The sequence below is a fragment of the Prorops nasuta genome, unplaced genomic scaffold, assembly GCF_024137725.1.
Source record: "Prorops nasuta isolate Cenicafe-Biocafe unplaced genomic scaffold, Cenicafe_Pnas_1.2 PNAS00032, whole genome shotgun sequence".
NCBI lineage: Eukaryota > Metazoa > Arthropoda > Insecta > Hymenoptera > Bethylidae > Prorops > Prorops nasuta.
Genome location: NW_027116829.1, coordinates 923,728 through 941,765, shown reverse-complemented (window position 1 = coordinate 941,765; position 18,038 = coordinate 923,728). Strand labels below are relative to the sequence as shown.

Here is an 18,038-nt window from a genome sequence, read left to right as displayed (position 1 = left end):
TGAAAAGCGTGTACGAGTAATGGAAAACGCTGCGTACGAGCGGCAAAATCGCGCTGGTCCTCCATTGAGTTTTCAATGAAAAACAATAATGGTATAAGTTTGGTCGTAAATGGAGGGGTTGCGGGAATAATCATGTTGAAAATGTTGTATACGAGCAGGAAAATTGAACTGGCTCTTCGTCGAGATTCCATCGAAGAATAACGATATTAATAAATTTAATTGTAAATGCAGGAGGTTGGAAAAATAATTACGTATTTGGAAAATTACAGTATAGTGTTAGAGTGGGTTTGCTCCGCCGAATAATAATTTTTTCCATCGAATATACACGACGGAACGATGATAACGATAAATCAATTATAAACTATAGCAGAGACGGTCGCGAGGATAATTATGTTGAAAAGCTCGTACGAGTAGGAAAATCACAGTAGTCTGGCAGTGAGTTTGCTCCGGCGAATAATAATAACAGTAAATTAATTATAAAACGAAGTAGGTCATAGCGAAGATAATTATGTTGAGGAGCGAATGCGAAAGTAAGAAAATCACAGTTTAGTCTTCCAGCGACGAGTATACCCTGAAGAATAACAAGAGCAGTGGGCTAAGGTTTCGGTCCACGCGGCCCTTGACCGGATCCTTTCAGCAGGGAGGATCGTTTACGAGGCGCGATAACCTGCTAAGGACCGGTTAATTACGAGGACTCGAAGACGTAGACGAAGAAGAAGAAGACGAAGCCAGTTGAATTTTCGATTCACAGTCCAGTGCAGGAGAGTCGTCCATTGAAACCATCAAACGAGTATAAAGGAAAATGACGAGTAGCCGGAGGTAGGTAGTTTTATCAAAAGCACAGAGTATATACACACACACACACACACACACGGGCAGACCGAGAAAGAAAAAGCAGAGAGAAGCTTGCAAATTAAAGTGCAGAATTTGCTCGGGGTGTCATTAGGCGATTTTTCAGGTGGTTTTTCGGCTTCCTTTGGCGACTGGTTCGCGCAGTAGTTAAGCAGCCGGGGGAATGCAGGCCCCCGCATGCCTGCACCAACCTTGTCCCCGCCGCGAGCCTCGTGAACTCGACGTTTTATGCGGCATAACGGAATTTCTCTTCGCTAGCTGGCTGCTGCCACGGGGACTTTGGGACTCGTCTCCTTCGATCGCCATAACTGAAATCCTCTCTCTCTCTCTCTCTCTCGCGCGCGCGCGCGCAAAAATTCACTGTCCATTTACAATTAACCGGCGCATGCGGTTAATTAAAGCAAACCCGAGGCGAATTGGCCAAATCGCAATGCTAAATGGCTAACGACGATTAATTGGAGCCAATTAGCAGCCGTACGATCCTCCGACTGCTTTGCTTAGAATTTTGCAAAATTTGCCACAATTTTCGACGACCCTTCGCGGTCGATTCTACAATTTTCTCATTCTCTCCTATCGGCCTGGAAATATTTTATCGAAAGACTCGCTCTTTTGTGTGGATTCTCGATTATTGCGGTGTATACATATATATATATATATATATAGTTTACGGTACGGCATACACACGAGGGAGAGAGCGAGCCACGCGAGGGTCGCTCGCGTGTGGGTGCGGAGCGTACAGCCAGTGTCTCGCGTGTATATACACACACACGTACACCGTTATACACCAGGCTGCATATACCTAGCTGCGGTTATCGCGCTGGAGAATTTAGTGTCCGACTCGCATTGTCTCGCGGAGCGAATGCATATTTCACACGTGCATCGAGCGTTCTGACCAAGCCGCATAGCTCGCTCATTACGTGTCTCCGACAGCACACGCGCACGCACACATGCACGCGCGAGTACAGCTATTCCTGTGCTTGAAAAAAAAAGAAGGAAACGCTCAAAACTGGAGAGAGACGCTTTTTCCGACTTTTCGCGTGGGTTTCTGAGAAAAGGGGAGTTGCAGGAGGGGGAGGGGGGATGTTAATTCCAACGAAGGCCATTGGTTGGCTAAAAAATGGCAGACGGAACTCGCGCTAAGAAACGATAGTGTCCGGAGCACGAAAAGGCACAATGGCTGAACATCTGCCGGCGCGCGAGTGCTTCGCCAAGAAGAGAAAATGGACACAGCTGTGTGCGAACGATCGAACGCCATTCCACTCGATTTCGCGTGCAACGGCCGAGGCAAAATTATGGAAATGCCTCCGGAGTGTAGTATTCGTCCACACTTTTTCATCCAGCTCTTTCTCTCTCTATGTGTGTGTGTGTGTGATGTTATTGAATGACAATCGTGTGAAAATAACGCAACCATCTTATATATATATATATATACATATATATTATCGGGCAAAATCAAAGTTTCGTCCTTGAGAAGGATAATTGCGAAGGATCTCGTTCGTTATGGACTTCCCAATAGTGGGCATAACCGGTAGCTCGCTATCACTCGAGGAAGTCGGCTGAAAGAACTCGAGGAACGAGCAGGAGGAATTCGCGGAGTGGGAGTCTGCTCGAGGATGGGGTAAAGCGAATTCTCGAGTCTTCTCGAATCGGAGGGAGAGAGAGAGAGAGAGAGAGAGAGAGAGAGAGAGAGAGAGAGACGAGGTACGAGAGTCTTATCAGAGGAAAGAGGCAGGAGAGACGAGAGAAACACATTGAAGAAAATTAACGAAGAAAGGTCGAGTAAAGCGAGTGGGAGAGAGAGATGGATTAGGTAGGGGAAGGGGAGAGGGGAGAGGGGGTTGTTGCATGGGAGAAGAGAGACGAGAGTTTGAAATAAAAGGAAAGAGGTTCTCGAGTACTCGTTCTGTAGAGCTGCATGCTTTCCTCGCGGTTACTGGCTTGGCTAACCCCATCGTGAGGAAGGAGGAGGGTTACCTGTGTGTGTGTGTGGAAGGGATAAGGAAAGCATGCCGTGGCGTACGGGGGGAGGGGGGAGAACCGCCATCCAACGGTATGACAAGAAACGAGCTCTCTGTCTCGCGCGTCTCTCGGCTTTTCGTCCTGCGAGTTGCAGCCTCGCTCGCACGCTCTCTCGGATCCTTAAAGCCGGTTTGCCGCCGCGCAGTCCTTCATAATTTGTTCACGATCGATTGCCCAGCGATCCCCCCCCCCCTCCCCCCCCCCACCCTCCTCCATCCACGAGACCTGTGCTACCAAAGCAGAAAAATTCCCCTCCAGCCAAACGAACGGTAAGCGCGCCAAATTTTCACCAAAGATCGCCGAGCTATCGCGATGATGTATATGTATGTATAGTCATTATTTTATACATATATGTATAGAGAAGAGCGTGGAAAATCACTCGACGCTGTACGTTGCACAACGATAATCACATGGTTTTTCTAATGACAATATTAATCGGAGTTTAATGTCTCGGGCTTATTAAGAATTCACGAGGATTTTGTTGAAAGAAAATTCATCGAAAGTCCTGCCCAAGGACGAGTTTATCCTGGAGGATTTTCCACGGTATTTATCTTATTCGGCGGGAGATTGGAGAAAAAGTTTCGAGCTTTTCCATGCCGAGTTTCGCAAGGTTTCCAAGTCCAAGTGGAAAAAGGACGGAGATAGCCGGACAAGGAATAATTCAAGGCCCGTGCAGAGACGAGATCCACTTACGGGACGTATCAAGCGGCTATTTTTCTAGCCGTTCGGCTTTTCCGTACTTTTCCGCGGGGAGAATAATATTTCTTTTCGAGTGCGCGGGGGCAAAAGTCAGCCGGCTACCTTGCTATGCCGACCGTAAATGTTGTTCCTGATGCAATGACATTTACACTCGTAATTTATACCAGTGTGTGTGTGTGTGTGTGTGTGAATCACGATGTCCCGGGAAATCTGCGGTGAGGGAATTTTCTCTGGTTTTGCTATATATAAATTTCTAATGTATAAAATATATGTGCGAGAGGTATGTATATATATATATATATATATATATATATGTATACAAGAGGGCAGGAAGAAAGGCTAAAAGAACCTGGTGTATCCGGTATTCGAGCCGAAGGTGTTGCGTGCAAGTTAACAAGCTAACGACGACGCCGTGCGAGTGCGATTTTCTTTCCTATCAACCTCAATCTACTTCTCACCCCGCCTTCTTCTTCCCCACCTTACCCCCCACCCCTCCTCACCGGCCCAGCACGCTCTTCCTTTCGCACGTACACTCTCGATTATTTTCCACTCTCTTTCTTCGCCTCCTCAACGAGAACATCCTTAAAACTTTGAATTTTCAACGCAAAAATTTTCCTCCTCTCGCTCCTTCCAGCCAATTTTGGAAATTCTTCGCATTTTGCAGCATTGTTAAATTTTATGGTTCGAGGACTCTCGATGACGTTTCTGGGTCTTGTGGATCGACAAGAATATTTCAAGTGCTCAAACTATTTTTAATGCTTTCAATTTTTTACGTCAATAGAGAAATTTTGGTCGACCCTAAATTCTAGCGAATTTTGAAAAGTGGAGATTTTTTGGATGGAAAAAGTCGTAGGATTTATAATATCTCGAGAAGGTCGACAAGCTCGATAAACTAGATGCATCGATCAAAGAGATGAGCAACAACAGTTTAGATGCGCGAATAATGTAGAGACGTCGTCGAGGTCTCGTAGCAGCTCATTCCTTCTCCGCGAGAGTCTTCCAATTGCTCGTTCGCTCACCCGCCTGCCTGCCTGTGCCTGCCTGTGCCTGCTGCTTACCCCACATATCCCAGAAGCAAAAAGACGATCGCATCGCGGCTCCTGTTTTACGGCACGCCGCGCTTGTCAGCCTAAGTATGCCAGATTAACTCCAACTCGTTGCAGTATAGACTCTGGCTATCGCCCATATTGCCACGTATATATATATATATATATAAATGAGAAAATAAAAAGCGAGTATTTTTAAAATATTATTTTACTATTACTGTACATACTGTTCCTTGTCAATCCCCCCACCTTTGACTCAAATTATTATTATACAATTATCAAAAACACGACTATAAAAAAGTACTAGAATCTGATAAATTATTTAAGATCCTATAAAATCTACCACGTGTTCCGTTCAAGTACATAATCCACTGGATGAATCCATCAAATCAATTCTTGAGAAAGGGGAAAATCAACGGTGAATTTTATGTACTTCTGGATTGGAGGGGGGAGGTGGTCGTTTAGCCGGGGTAGATGTAGTGTAGCTATATGTATATATACAGGGTGTCCTACGAACGATGGCTATGTTAATACCATCGGGTAGGGTAGGAAAATCTAAATAAAAAATTTCTAACAACTTTTTTTCTAACACTTTTGGTTAGAAAGTTATTTGCAATTAAAGATTATCGATTATAGACTTAGCTCCTGTCTTAAAGAGGAAGATTGTTTTGGTCGCGCATTATAAGGATGCTAAGATTCTGTGAATTAGAATATACTAAGAAAATCACAAAGCCAAACATCCACTTGAGTCTATGGTGTGTTTATATTTTGATTGTTTTTATGGCGTTCAAACTCGAAGCTGCCGATCGACCTTCAACCACTTGAATAGGCTCAAGTGGATGTTTGGCTTTGTGTTTTTCTTAGTATTTTACAACTTATAATGCGACCAAAACAATCATCCTCTTTAAGAAAGGCTACTGTAATGGATAATCTTTAATTGCAAATAACTTTTTAACCAAAAGTGCTAGGAAAAAAGTTTTTAGAAATTTTTTACTTAGATTTTCGTACCCTACCCGATGGTATTAGCTTTTGGCCATCTTTCGTGGGACACCCTGTATAGTATATACATATATATATATAGGAGAGGAGAAATTGTAGACTATAAAGCAGAGCAGGCTCTCCCTCTGAAAAGCGTCCAATTAAAAATCGGTGAGGCTCGTAAAAATTAGCTTTACGATCGAAGATTGAATACTTTGATAGAGATATTCCGTGGTACGGGAGGAGCTTGACGTATAGGAGAGGGTCGATAAAAACGAATGTTACAGCTGGAAATTGAGTAGGAGAAGGATTTTCTCAGGAAGAAGGTATTTTGCCTCGATGGGCTAAAATGGCAGGATTGATTGATAAGTCACGAGGGGAGAGAGCGAGAGAGAGAGAGAGAGGTTTGGAATAATTTACAAAAGCAAAATGGTGGCAAGAACGCGGAGCGCGTTTTCAGTGAAAGGAAACGTTAAGAGCATCATTCAGCGCCTAGTTATATTGCCGAGTGTCCTTCACCTAAGACCCCGAGCCAGTCCATATCCTGGCACCGCGCGATATTTCCAGGAAACTTATGCTCCTGCTCTCTGCCCTGGCTACGTAACACCTTTTTATCATTTTCTTCATTCCAAATAAAAATGTCATTTTTACCCCTCCGAGACCCCGCTGAGCCTTTATCTCTCGCCTCCCTCTGCACTTTTCGCATTCCACATTCAACTCTAAAAGCTATTGCAACACACGGTTTATTTATTTATTTATTTATTCGCCTAAGAGCGTTTGGAGCTTTCAGAAATTATTCCATTCCATTTGTCCTGGCAATCTCGTCACTCGATTCTTTATCACTGGATCAGAGGGATTGGTCCAACCAGTGATTTTCATTCAAATTCTTCAACTCTATGCACTCTGCTCTTCTCTTATTTTCTCTCCTCCCACTACATGGCACACCACCTACACAACTCTCTCATTAAATATCAATTTAATTACTCATCAATTAGCGTAGATTATTTCGAGCTTTAAAAATTATTAGATTCCTTTTATCGTTCGAGATTGCTTTCTTTGATTCTTTACCACTATATATATGTGTGCAAGAAAGAAGAAGAGAGAGATTCAGACCCAAGGAGTGATTTTCATTGAAATTCCAAACTGCAATTTTTTTCTTCTTGCTAAAAGGATTATCCCCCCTTTTTCCCCCTCCAGGCCACATCACACCGCATCCCTCTCATGCGATATGTATCTCGCTTATGAGTAATCGTCGAGTGCCGAGTGGCTGCATTATGAATGGGTTTCCGTTCAACCGGAAATCTAACTATACATCACAGCCTTAATTATAAGCAAATGAAACGCGTATCGTTCTATATATATACCAGTGTCAACAAATACTCTCGACAAACTTGGCCAAAACGCGAGAGAATATTGAATTAGTCTCCCACCAAGGCACAGGAACAGGAATAAAATAAAAACGAGCGATTCTCTTGGAATAAAAATAAATCTGTTCAGGATGACCAGGAGAGCATACGTGGCAAAAAGAGGGAAGGAATAATTCTTGCGGTTCCCTCCGCTGCACCCTGGGAATAAATTCGCGGCTGAGAAGCACTGTTCGCTAGCACCAGGGAATATGGACGACCGATGGCTGGCAGGAGGAACCAGCGTTCACCGAGGGGCCAGCGCACGAGCACCAAAATTCATATCCGAGTGGGGGGAGGCACCCATAAAGCCCGGAAATATGTTTGCTCGCAGCAATTTACAAAATTAAATAAATTCCAAAATACATCTCCCCGAGTATTACACTAACCACGAAGAATTATCATTTGCGCAATTCCGCTGTTTCGTCGAAATTATTTTCTCAGATTTTACCGGAGATACGAATTTGCGAGAGGAGAAGGATAAAAGAGAGTGAGAAAGAGGGCGGGGGGGGGGGGGGGGAGAGAAGAAAGGAGGTTTTAAAGTGTAAAATGGAGAATGAGAGGGTAAAAGTGGGAAATGGATGTGGTAGGAGTCGGGGGAGGAGTAGGAGGGAGGGGTGGGGGGATATGTAGATGCCCGATTGGAATACAGCAGTGGCGCGCGGTGCACGAAAATTCATATCCAAGCTGGCACGACGTATAAAAGCAGGCGGAGAGTGTGGCGCGAGGGAGAGAGAGAGAGAGAGAGAGAGCAGCGAGCGAGGCACGAGCATCGAAAATATATTCTTGCATACATTTTTTCTTGCGTTCGGTTATACAATCCGGGAAGAGGAGTCGGAGGGGGGGGGGGACAGGGAGATAAAAAGAGATCGCAGCTGGCGAAATAAATGTGCGAGCTTTCAAATACATTATCGAGTGAATTCTTGTTTATGGCATTCCAAAAGGTGGGTATCATTTACTATATTGCGAGAATAGTCCCGGGAATAAACGTCGGGGGCTGAAAATTTGCCAGGACCTTCCACGCGGGACACGGACGATAAATACGACGCGTTATTATTACGATCGGCTCGACAACATTGTCGTACGAGGGAAGTCTTCTAATAAATTACACAATTTGCCAAAAAAGCTCTTTCGTCCAGAGCGAAAAATCGTCTCGCGTTTTCCACGTGTCCCGGTAACGTACCAGCCACGTCCCGGAGTCTCGCGGGGGATATTCCAGAGAGAGAGAGAGAGAGAGAGAGAGAGGCGCGACGGTTTCAACCGAGAGTAAGTTATGCCTCCCCCCCCTTCTCCCCCCCCCCCCCCAACACGGCCCGCAACAACGCGCCGCGCGGCATTCCCGCGACTCGATCTACTCCACCGACTCTCCCCGACTTTATACTCCGTTCGCCATTTTGCCATTGTCGGTAAACACGAGTGAATTACCAGCGGCTACAACTGTTCTCGCTGACATTTTCCTTGCCCTGGTGAAATCGACTCCCCCCCCCCCCCCTCCTATCCCCTCCTCTCACTATATACCACTCGACGAGCGAGTAGCGCATTCTCCATCGATTTGCATCGCGAATTATGCGAGACTCGAGCGACGCGACAGGTGCGCGAGTATTGTCTACTTTTAATTGTTTCCGCTGACGATTCTCCGTTTTATACCTCCGTGCTTGTGTACGTACGGTCTATAACTAGTATTCGCGCTCGGGCAAAAATCCACACGACTCCCGCTCGCTGACAGACCACTCGCAACCGAGCAGCGATCTTTCCAATTAATCTAACCGGACTCTCCGCCTGTACTTTTCTCAACTTTACATCGATCTATTAATTTAACCAATTATCCAGACGCGACCACTCGCTTCGATAAGGATTCAGAGTTTTTAGTCTGACACTTTGTGTATATATATATATATATATATATATGTGTGTGTATTGAGGTCTCGTTTCTCCGGTTCGATCAATAATTTGATTTTCATAAATATTTCGCAGCGTGTGCCGAAGTATGGATAGAATGCGAGAAGATGAAGAGGCAATGCACTTTCTTCGCCGGATAACCTTTCGGACAGAGAATTATTATTATTGTTGCTGTAACATCGATATTGACAGAGTTCACGAGTTACTCCGGGAAGCGTACATAGTTTTAACGTATTTTAATTATGCAATTTCGTTGGTCTCATTTATCGAACGCGAGGAGGTACAGGGTTTTGTATTGTTCCACTGGAAAACTCTTGGGAAAATTTTGCGAGTGTGGGAGACCACGGGAACCGTGTTTTGGGTGTCGGTTTTTGTCACGCGGGACACGGAATTGGGAGAAGGATGTACAGGCCCCGTCCGTTGGTTGAAACGACCTTGAACAATGTATTTCCGTAATTATCAGAGTTATGAAAAATTTTCATTAGACTTTCCAAAAGGTCCTTCGCAAGATTTTGTATCCATCGTACAGTTAGGGAAACGCACCTCTCATGAATCCACGTTCAAGGACGTTTCTACTGGCGAACACTGCAGCGTATACACCTTCGCGAGTGCAACGTCCACTCGTGGAACTTATTTCCAAAACGTTCGATGAGCGCGACTCGCCAGGAAAATCAGCTTTCACGATGAAAAAATCCAAGGCCGCAGTTGAAGTACCGGCTACGCTTATCTCTGGCCGCGCGACCGACCAACCGGAAAATTATTATCATAATGACGGATAGATCCATCTTATACCAAAGAAGATCATCCAAGGTATTTCTTATTGGAATGCTTCTCAGTCTCGGGTATATTGAGACGGTAGCAAAGCGGTCAACATTCGTGCTTAATTTCAACGTTTCTCTCTTCATAAACTCAACATTTTCTTGCAGCCAGAGATGAACTCGAGGAAGATACGGTTTTTGCCTTTGGATTTCAATTTTGTACACCCATTTCTGTCGATAATTTTCTGACCGATGCTCGCTACGAATTGGATGCTCAACATTGAAACTTAAGCTACGTATATGTTTTCTGATCAAATGATCCAGCATGCACAGCAAGGAGTATACTTGACTCTCTATGGACTCTCGTAACTAACCAATCGCGTGCTGATGTACGAATTCATTTTATCGAAGACTTTATCAATTTCTTCTTTAAAAAAATCTTCCTTACATGTAACATTTTTCGGATGAGCGATAAAAATATCAATGACACTGCAAGCTATTGCATATATCAAGAATTACCAAGTTGCGTAAATTTGCAAATTTTTAAGAAAAAAATGTAGCTCGTACAGGGTCGAACGAATGATCTATTACTTATTGAAGGTTATCAATCAGTGACTGACTTTCCTAGTTGGGACATTGTCCATTGACCGGAAGGAAGGAGAACGGGGAGAGGAGGAGGAGGAGGAGGGGGGGGGGGAGTGGGAAGGATAAAGGAATGGAGGATTCCCCATGCCAGCTGGAGAGGAGAGGGGGGATGAAACGTGAATATTCGGTTCTCCTTGGGTAACAATGGGTTCACGTTGGGGATCAATGCGAGTGGATATCGCTGTAAACCCGGAGCTGCGCGGATCGCAAAATCCTACCACCCCTCCTACAACCAACCTCGCCATACAGAGATCGTAAGGATTGACTGCTAAAAGGGTTCCCGAGATTTGCCTGGGAAAAAGGCCCGCAAAAAGAATATGGCTTCGATCTCCTGGAATCTCCACTTATAAGCTAGGCTCCTGCTGCTGCTGCTGCTGCTTCTTCTTCTTCTTCTTCTTCCACCTCCTCCTTTTCCTGTTCCTACTCCGACTCTCTCCGGTTGTACGTAAAAATCTAGAGAGAAACTCGCGTTGTCCAAAATTCTACCAACACCCAAAAATGTAAAGTAAACTGTAGAGATTTAATAAAAATTTTTTAGTCTTTGTTTTGCTACAGATTTTGTTGTATTATACTAGTAGCACTCCTGATCATAGTCTGTTTCTTCGCGAGTTATTCGTAGAAGGTTAGAGAGAAATTCTCACAGTCGAAAATTGCCCAAACGCCCAATACTATACATATATACACGGAGTATAAGATATAGCTAATATTTTTGAATGGTTTATTGGCAGTGTGGAGAAGGATCGGGTATAGAGACTGTCGCGCCCAGTGGCAAAAAGAAGCTGGAATTCTAGCAGGGGATCGGCAAGTTTTTCCCGATATCAGAGGCTGCGCGCGCCCTCCAATGCCAATCCTGCACGTCGTCGTCCCAACTTCCAACTTCTCCAAATCCAACCGAGCCACGCTCAATCTCCAACTTCGATTGAAACATTTCGCACGATCTCCACTCTTATATTTATTACGCTATTCACTCACCCTCTCCGCGCTATTTCTCACGACAATAAAACGTTCTTTGGTATATACGTACACGGAGCGGCTATCATAATTAACGGGAAGATTAGTCCAAGATTTGCAGTGGCTTATTGCCGAAGAGATTTCAAGGTTGAAAGTACGGGGGGAGAGAGAGGAGGCTCGTTAAGTGGAAAGGGGCAAAATTCGACGCAGCACTCGCAATATAATATAGTATTCGAAAGCAATATCTTCCGAAAGGAAGCGAGATGGTGGTAGAGTGTGGTGGTAGTGGTGGGGGGAAGGGGGGAAACAGGTTTTTCGACGCTGGGGCCCGAAACGACGAGAGGACGTATACCTTGCCGGGCGCGCGATAAAATTTTTTTAATAAAAACCCTCACCCACCGAGCGACCATTTGTTAATGAAAAAGTCGAAATTATTTTCGTCCGACCCTACGCCGCGAAATTGCACGCTTTTTCAAATTTCGAATCGTCCGAGGCGCAACGACCGTCCCTCGCCAGGGAAATCCGGTATTTGGGCAGAATCGAATCATCGGGATCGATAAGGAGGATTTTTTGATCCAATTGCTCCGTTCGTGTATCCGCGCGTTAATTGCGTTAACGAGAGCGTCGCGTTTTTTCCTCATTTTTTTTTCTCCACCGTTACGAAAAACTGTGGGAAAGAGCGCGGCGCGGTTGCACGCGCCCTATTGGAATTTGCACGTTTATTGTCGCATTAATAATTCATGGCTGTTGCGCAATTTTTAATCAGCTGCCGTCTGCCGTTGATTGATGCTGCCCTCGCGCCCCCACGGCGCTCGAATTTACATACAGAACGAAAAGGAAAAGTATTGACACGTGATACGTACCTACCAAACAACCAGCGAAATCCAATCGCACGTCATAATGGCGCTGTTTTCTTTTTCAACCACCCCCCTCCTCCCTTTCCTTCGCCTCGCTCACCTTTACCCTCCCAGCCACGCAACCCGCCAATGGCCGATCCTAAGAGACTCGAGAAACCTTCCTCGCGGTGGCCTCGATTCTTTCCTGCTCCACCGAAAACTCTCGGCCCGTGTAGGGAAAATTATGAGACAATGGAAAATGGAAAGCGAGCGAAAAATTTGTTTTCCCGAAAATACTCCGCGAGATAAAGAATCTCGCGCGCGTATATAGACGCGCGACTCAATTTTCCTAGCAAGGATTCGAGCTTGAACGACAATCCTGGTTAATTTTTCAAGAGTCTGCGATGGTTCGTCTTTCGCGACGTCGAGCGGTGAAAGTAGGCAGCGTGCGGAGTACGATCGAGGGGTGGGCGAGGTGGAATATTGTAGAAAACGAGGGGTAGGGGAGGTGTTGAAGTTACTCGATCCTGGTCCCATCCAGTAATCCTACGCGACACGACAAAGGATCTCTGAAAAGGGGAGAGGGGGGGGGGAACTCCTACGGACACTTTATCACCAACGACGAGCCTGCCGCCATTCGAGATTTCCATAGTTGGATACTCCTGTTTTTCACACGCGTCTCTCTCTCTCTCTCTCTCTCTCTCTCTCGTAGCGGCGTGACCTTGGAAAGTTGAAAAATATACCGTTTTTAGATCAGCGTGCGAACGGAGAGAGTCGAGTCTCTCGATGCGTTTTTCGAATTAACGCGCACAGGCCAATCTCGGCGAACAATCGGGCGAAACGAAAACGCGTCGCTGGGATTGCTCGACGAGAGGACCGAGAGTATGATTAAACGGAGTCCTACGTGACGCCACGCCGTGGCATTATATGTTAATGCTCGGCCACACGCTATGTGACGATTATGCGACCTTTCAGCACCCCCCCCCCCCCCTCCTCTCGTCCCCCCTCCCACTCCAACCAACGTTGAACTCTGCAACAGGGTTTCGCGTTTGACCAACCAGCTAATTTACTAACGGCTCTTCGTTTCTTCCTCCCCAACTGCGACATCCAGCAATCTTCCCATTCCCATTGCACAGCTTCCTTGCAGTGGTCGAAGGGAATTTTTGCATATCGTATACACTGCAGGTATAATTCAAATGTTCGCCTTTATACTTCCCAGGCGTAAGCCCATAAAGCAGTTAATAAGCTTTCCTCCTGCAGGCAAATTGATCTTCGCTCTTTGTTTCCGTCATGTTCATTGAATTTTTATCCTGGTCCCTCAAAAGTCGTAAGGCTTTAACGATGAAAGCTTCATAAAGACGACGACTGTAGGTTTTACGAGGTCGAGTCTTCTCGTTGTTGTTTTCTGCTCCTGTCCTGCCTCTCGTATATGCGCCGTACACATGCACGTGTGTGATACCGAGGGAACCAGTACACACAGGCGCGCGGAGCCCCTGGTCAATGAATGATTTAGCGCTCGGCATTCGTTTTAATCCATATAATTTAGCTCAGCTACGACATCGATATAGTTTGCAGGCTGGTTGGCGAGGCTTAGCGAGAGCCAGTCCTCGCAATCGTCTCCATCCACACGTGGATGATTACGAATCGGCCCGTAATTGGAAAATGATCGAGTGCGTCTCGTACCTCGTGAAACTTCATTCCACCCCTGGAAGCCTGGCATTCCGAGAGCTAATCGTGCATCCACTTGTTTCGTTTCGCTCTCTTGCAGCTACGAGACAGTCGAAAAATGAAGTATGACGCTGAAGAGGGTTCGCTCGAGTGTAAATATACATACGTGTAAAATCGATCCATTTCCTTGGATTCTAAATTTCGTCGGGTTAACGCCGCTCTCCTGGAGGGGAAGGACTCTCGACTGGCTGGTAATTTACGAGGTATCGAAGACCTTGTACACTCCTACCCAGCAACGAGGCACAAGCCTCGCCCCGCGGAATCCAGTCTTGCTTGGCTTCGACGCATCGATACCTTTCCCATGACCACTTTCGGCCTGACCCCCCTCGCCCCGGTCCCCTCTCTAAGCCTCCTCCTGCTCCACCAACAGAACCTCGTCTCTCCTCGGACGGCTCTCCCATTGAGACCTCAGAAACTCTCGCGGACCCTCCATCCGTAAATAGACCCCACGAACCATGGTGATTTGACAAATCCATGTGTATCCTCCGTGCGCGCACCGGACGACCGAGCCTCGTAACGGCCAGTCTTCCGGCGGGACTAGGTGTGTGCAAATAATTAATTAATTTATACCGAAGGAAAAATGCAAGAGGCGACCTCGAGAGCGCAAAGCGAAAAGCTGCGTAGAGCGGAGGGGGCGATGATTTTCTCGAGGTTTTTTGGACGATATGGGAGTGCCGGTTGGTTCTTCGGTCCCGCTCGTTCGATCGTGAAAAGTTTAAGAGCGATGCTCAAAGTCCATGACTGACATGCTTCGATGATCACGCAAGTTGGTCGTGGAGCTCTGTGGTGCAGTGGCGATTAATGAGATGTAAACAATTTAACGCTAAATTAAGCCCAACAATGGGGCCCCGTTGGCCGGTCGGCCTCTGGGAAGCCTCTGGCGAATTTCGGCTCTCGGGACCGATAGGATCATCGGATGCTGCTGCCGGGCCTCCCAGACCCAATTTAATGCCGCTGCCGCAGAGAACTTTTTTGCCAACTTGTACATCAGCCAACTCTCCTCCATCCTGGATGCGAGCCCTCGCCTCATTGCGCAAATCAATTGAATAAATTCGATCGCTACACCGCGAGCATATTTCTGGAACCACCATCCTCTGCGTGTCCTCCACTGGACACAAAAGTCTCTCTCTCTCTCTCTCTCTCTCTCTGTCCGCTGCGCTTCGCTTCCTCTCTCGTTTTTTCTTCCAGCTTTTTTCTCCACGCTTTTTGTCCCTCTCTGAAAAACCTTCCAAGCATGCGCCAATGAATTCAATTAAAGATAAAGAGAGAAAAGCGCGACGAGGCAATCGGAGAAATTATGGAAATGGGTGAAAATCATAAAGGAGAGTGGCGTGTAAAATGTTATGGACGAGAGGAGGAATAAATTTCATGGGATTTCCGTTGAAAGGTGTAGTTTGGAGGAGGGAGTGGATCGTGTGGTTTTTGGGGTTGTAAATCGGTAGTAGGGGAGGGGGGATGAGAGGAAAGTGTCGGCGTTAGCAAGGTCGTCAAAGCCGAGGACCATAATCTTGGCCGTAATGTTGGTATAATGAGAGGAAGGGAAGGGAGGGGGGCGGGGGGGGGTGGAACACGATGGTACTCTCCCTGGTCTCTGGTGTCCGAGGTTAGAGTACTCTTCGCTATCTACACGAGATCAGCAGCTATCGGCTTTCAATAAGGCTGATAAAGTCAAGAGGATCCCCTCCTATAAAGGGGATGCAACCCGGGAATAATTCACGCATTATCTACACCATCTTCGGCGTGCTTCGGCAATTTCTCGGGAATACCGAGCAAGAGAGTACCGTATGCGTGTTACGACACGCACGCACATTTCCCCTTGTTCTGCCAGGCCAGCCTTGGTATGCAAGGTTACTAACCCCCTGAACGCTCCGAACACGCTTGATTAATACTTATCTAGCGATCGTTGAGACTGATAGTTCTGCGTCAAGGACAAGCCCACAACTTTTTCATTACCTCCACCTTCCTTTCGAGACCATCCCTGCTGCGTTTATTCCAGTATCCTTACTATCCTCCAGCCATCCTGTGGCTCTCCTCTCTCTCTCTCTCTCTCTCTCTCTCTCTCTCTCTCTCTCTCTCTCTCTCTCTCTCTCTCTCTTCCCACTCAATCTGGATCATTAGCTCTGGCTCGATCCAGATGTTCAAACTGTGCTAAGAACGCAATCTCTTTCAGTCGACTCACCGGTCAGATGACTCCCGGTGAACTCGAAATCGTCGTCCTGGTCCCAGTGCTTGAGGCTCAGATTCGACAGGGACGTCGCATTCGCAAATTCTAAATTTGCAAAGTGCCAATCCAATATTTGACGATCCTTCGACGACAGGTACACGTCACTGTACGCGTAAAGTTAAACAAAAATAAATTATTTCTTTGAATTCAGTCGCTTGATTAAATTTTAAAGATTTACCTCGGTGGCGAGGCCTCCAGTTCCTGTAATTTCGCCTCGATTTCCTTTTGCTGATCGCACAGCTGGTCCCATTCCTATAGTCGAAAATGAACAATGATTAAAGTCAATATATGATAGTTTTTTTTGTAAATTATTATTGTCATTGTTAATATTATTTTTACGACCTTGCAAGCATTATGCAAATCGCGAAGTTTTGAACGCAAAACAAACTCCTGAGTGATGTCACGTGTTTGCAACTTGCTCTCTGTCATTTCTTTGTACTGTTTATTAAGTTCTGTTAAACGATCCATAATGGTTATCATCTAAGGAATAAGTGGCCATTAGAAAGTGAGAAAATTACTACAAATTGCAGAAATTGGATAAATACCCTGTGCTGATTTGTTATTAATCTTCCTTGAAGCGAAAGTACGGAACGCAGGTGAGCCACTTGACGCTGCTTAACGCCTTGCTCTTGCAAACGAATTACCCACTCCAACGCTTGGCCCAACGAAACTGGACGAGTATTGGCGCCCTGACCGGCTGATCCAGCGTTTCCAATGTAATTAAAGTCTAGCTGGTGCGACAAGTACGACGTCGCTTCTAACAATCTATTAAACTCCCTCTCTACCATTTCGTCTTTGTCCTTTGGTACCTAGAAATTGCATTTACTCCTATTTCCATTCCAATTCTATTTAATGTGTAGATCTAGAAGAAATACTGTTAATTTACATACAGTTTGACCATCACTCTCGTACAGTGGACATTTTTGTCGTATCTTGTGGAGTTCCATATTTATTTGTTTGCTAAGTGTTGTCACGGGATTTCCACCAAGTCCTGTAACTACCATGGCTCCGAGATCAGCAATGTAAGACGATTTACGAAATGTGGCAATTCGACCGCCCACACGATCCTGCAAAAAAATTATTTCGTGAAATAACCATTTCACTGTACACGTACTAATGATGATCGGGAAACTGTGTTTTACCCTTGCTTCCAGAACAATAACTTCTAAACCAAATTGTTGCATTTGCTGGGCAGCTGCTAAACCAGCGATTCCAGCTCCAATAACTATAACTTTACCTAGCTTCAAGGTAGGTATCGGTTTTAAACGTTTAAATACACCAAAATTAATAAAACCGTGTCTTTCTAAAAATGCATGAATTCTACGTGCTAACATTGTATCACTATTGTATGGTGGCTCTATTGCAGGCAAAGCATTTTCAATTATTAGCTGTTGTTTTGGATTTTCCAACCATAATTGTAGCTAAAATTATCAAATAAATTTTAAAATTGCTATAATCAAGATGTTTCATTAAGCCCTGATACTCACCAATCTATTTCTAATATGTAAAAAGACTTTTTGTGTCTGAGGTGGTCCTCCAGCAACATCTGGAAAACATGCAGCTTCTGTCGATGTCAATTTGTCGAATGGAAGACGGCTTTGAAAAGCTGCACCTTCCAAACCATTTAATAATAATTCTTTCACTGAAATAATCAATGCACAATTTGAATAAAAGATATTTTGAAATTTTTTCCAATTTAGTGAGAAAGATCTAATTTACCATGTGGATCCTCATGATCACTGTCTTGCTCTTCTTCTTCTTTCATTTCCATTTTAGGAGCAGACATAGGAGCAGCATTCGTTGATGGTTCTGGATCTTTTTTAGTCTCAGAAACACCCTTTTTCTCTGGAGTAACAAGGCCTGTTTTTGACTTTTCTGAAGTATCCGAGGCATTTTCATCCTCCAACTGATTATATTTCTCTTCCATCTCCCTATACTCAACCTGTAAAGACAAAAGTAAATTTTCACAATACCAGCATTTATACCATAGCACAAGTAAA

At 45.3% G+C, this 18,038-nt stretch overlaps 1 protein-coding gene across 2 annotated transcripts in view; it reads right to left on the bottom strand.

Moving 5' to 3' along the window:
- The window catches only part of Su(var)3-3 (lysine-specific histone demethylase Su(var)3-3), a 43,582-nt gene that overhangs the window by 24,852 nt on the left and 692 nt on the right, over window positions 1–18,038 (bottom strand). For both annotated transcript variants that reach the window (XM_066743116.1, XM_066743115.1), the window contains exons 2-9: window positions 17,758–17,980; window positions 17,526–17,680; window positions 17,181–17,459; window positions 16,929–17,105; window positions 16,584–16,847; window positions 16,381–16,518; window positions 16,217–16,290; window positions 15,994–16,142 (exon numbers count right to left, since the gene is read on the bottom strand). In XM_066743116.1, the coding sequence (XP_066599213.1) occupies window positions 15,994–16,142; window positions 16,217–16,290; window positions 16,381–16,518; window positions 16,584–16,847; window positions 16,929–17,105; window positions 17,181–17,459; window positions 17,526–17,680; window positions 17,758–17,980 (1,459 nt within the window). The remainder of the gene's footprint in view (window positions 1–15,993; window positions 16,143–16,216; window positions 16,291–16,380; window positions 16,519–16,583; window positions 16,848–16,928; window positions 17,106–17,180; window positions 17,460–17,525; window positions 17,681–17,757; window positions 17,981–18,038) is intronic.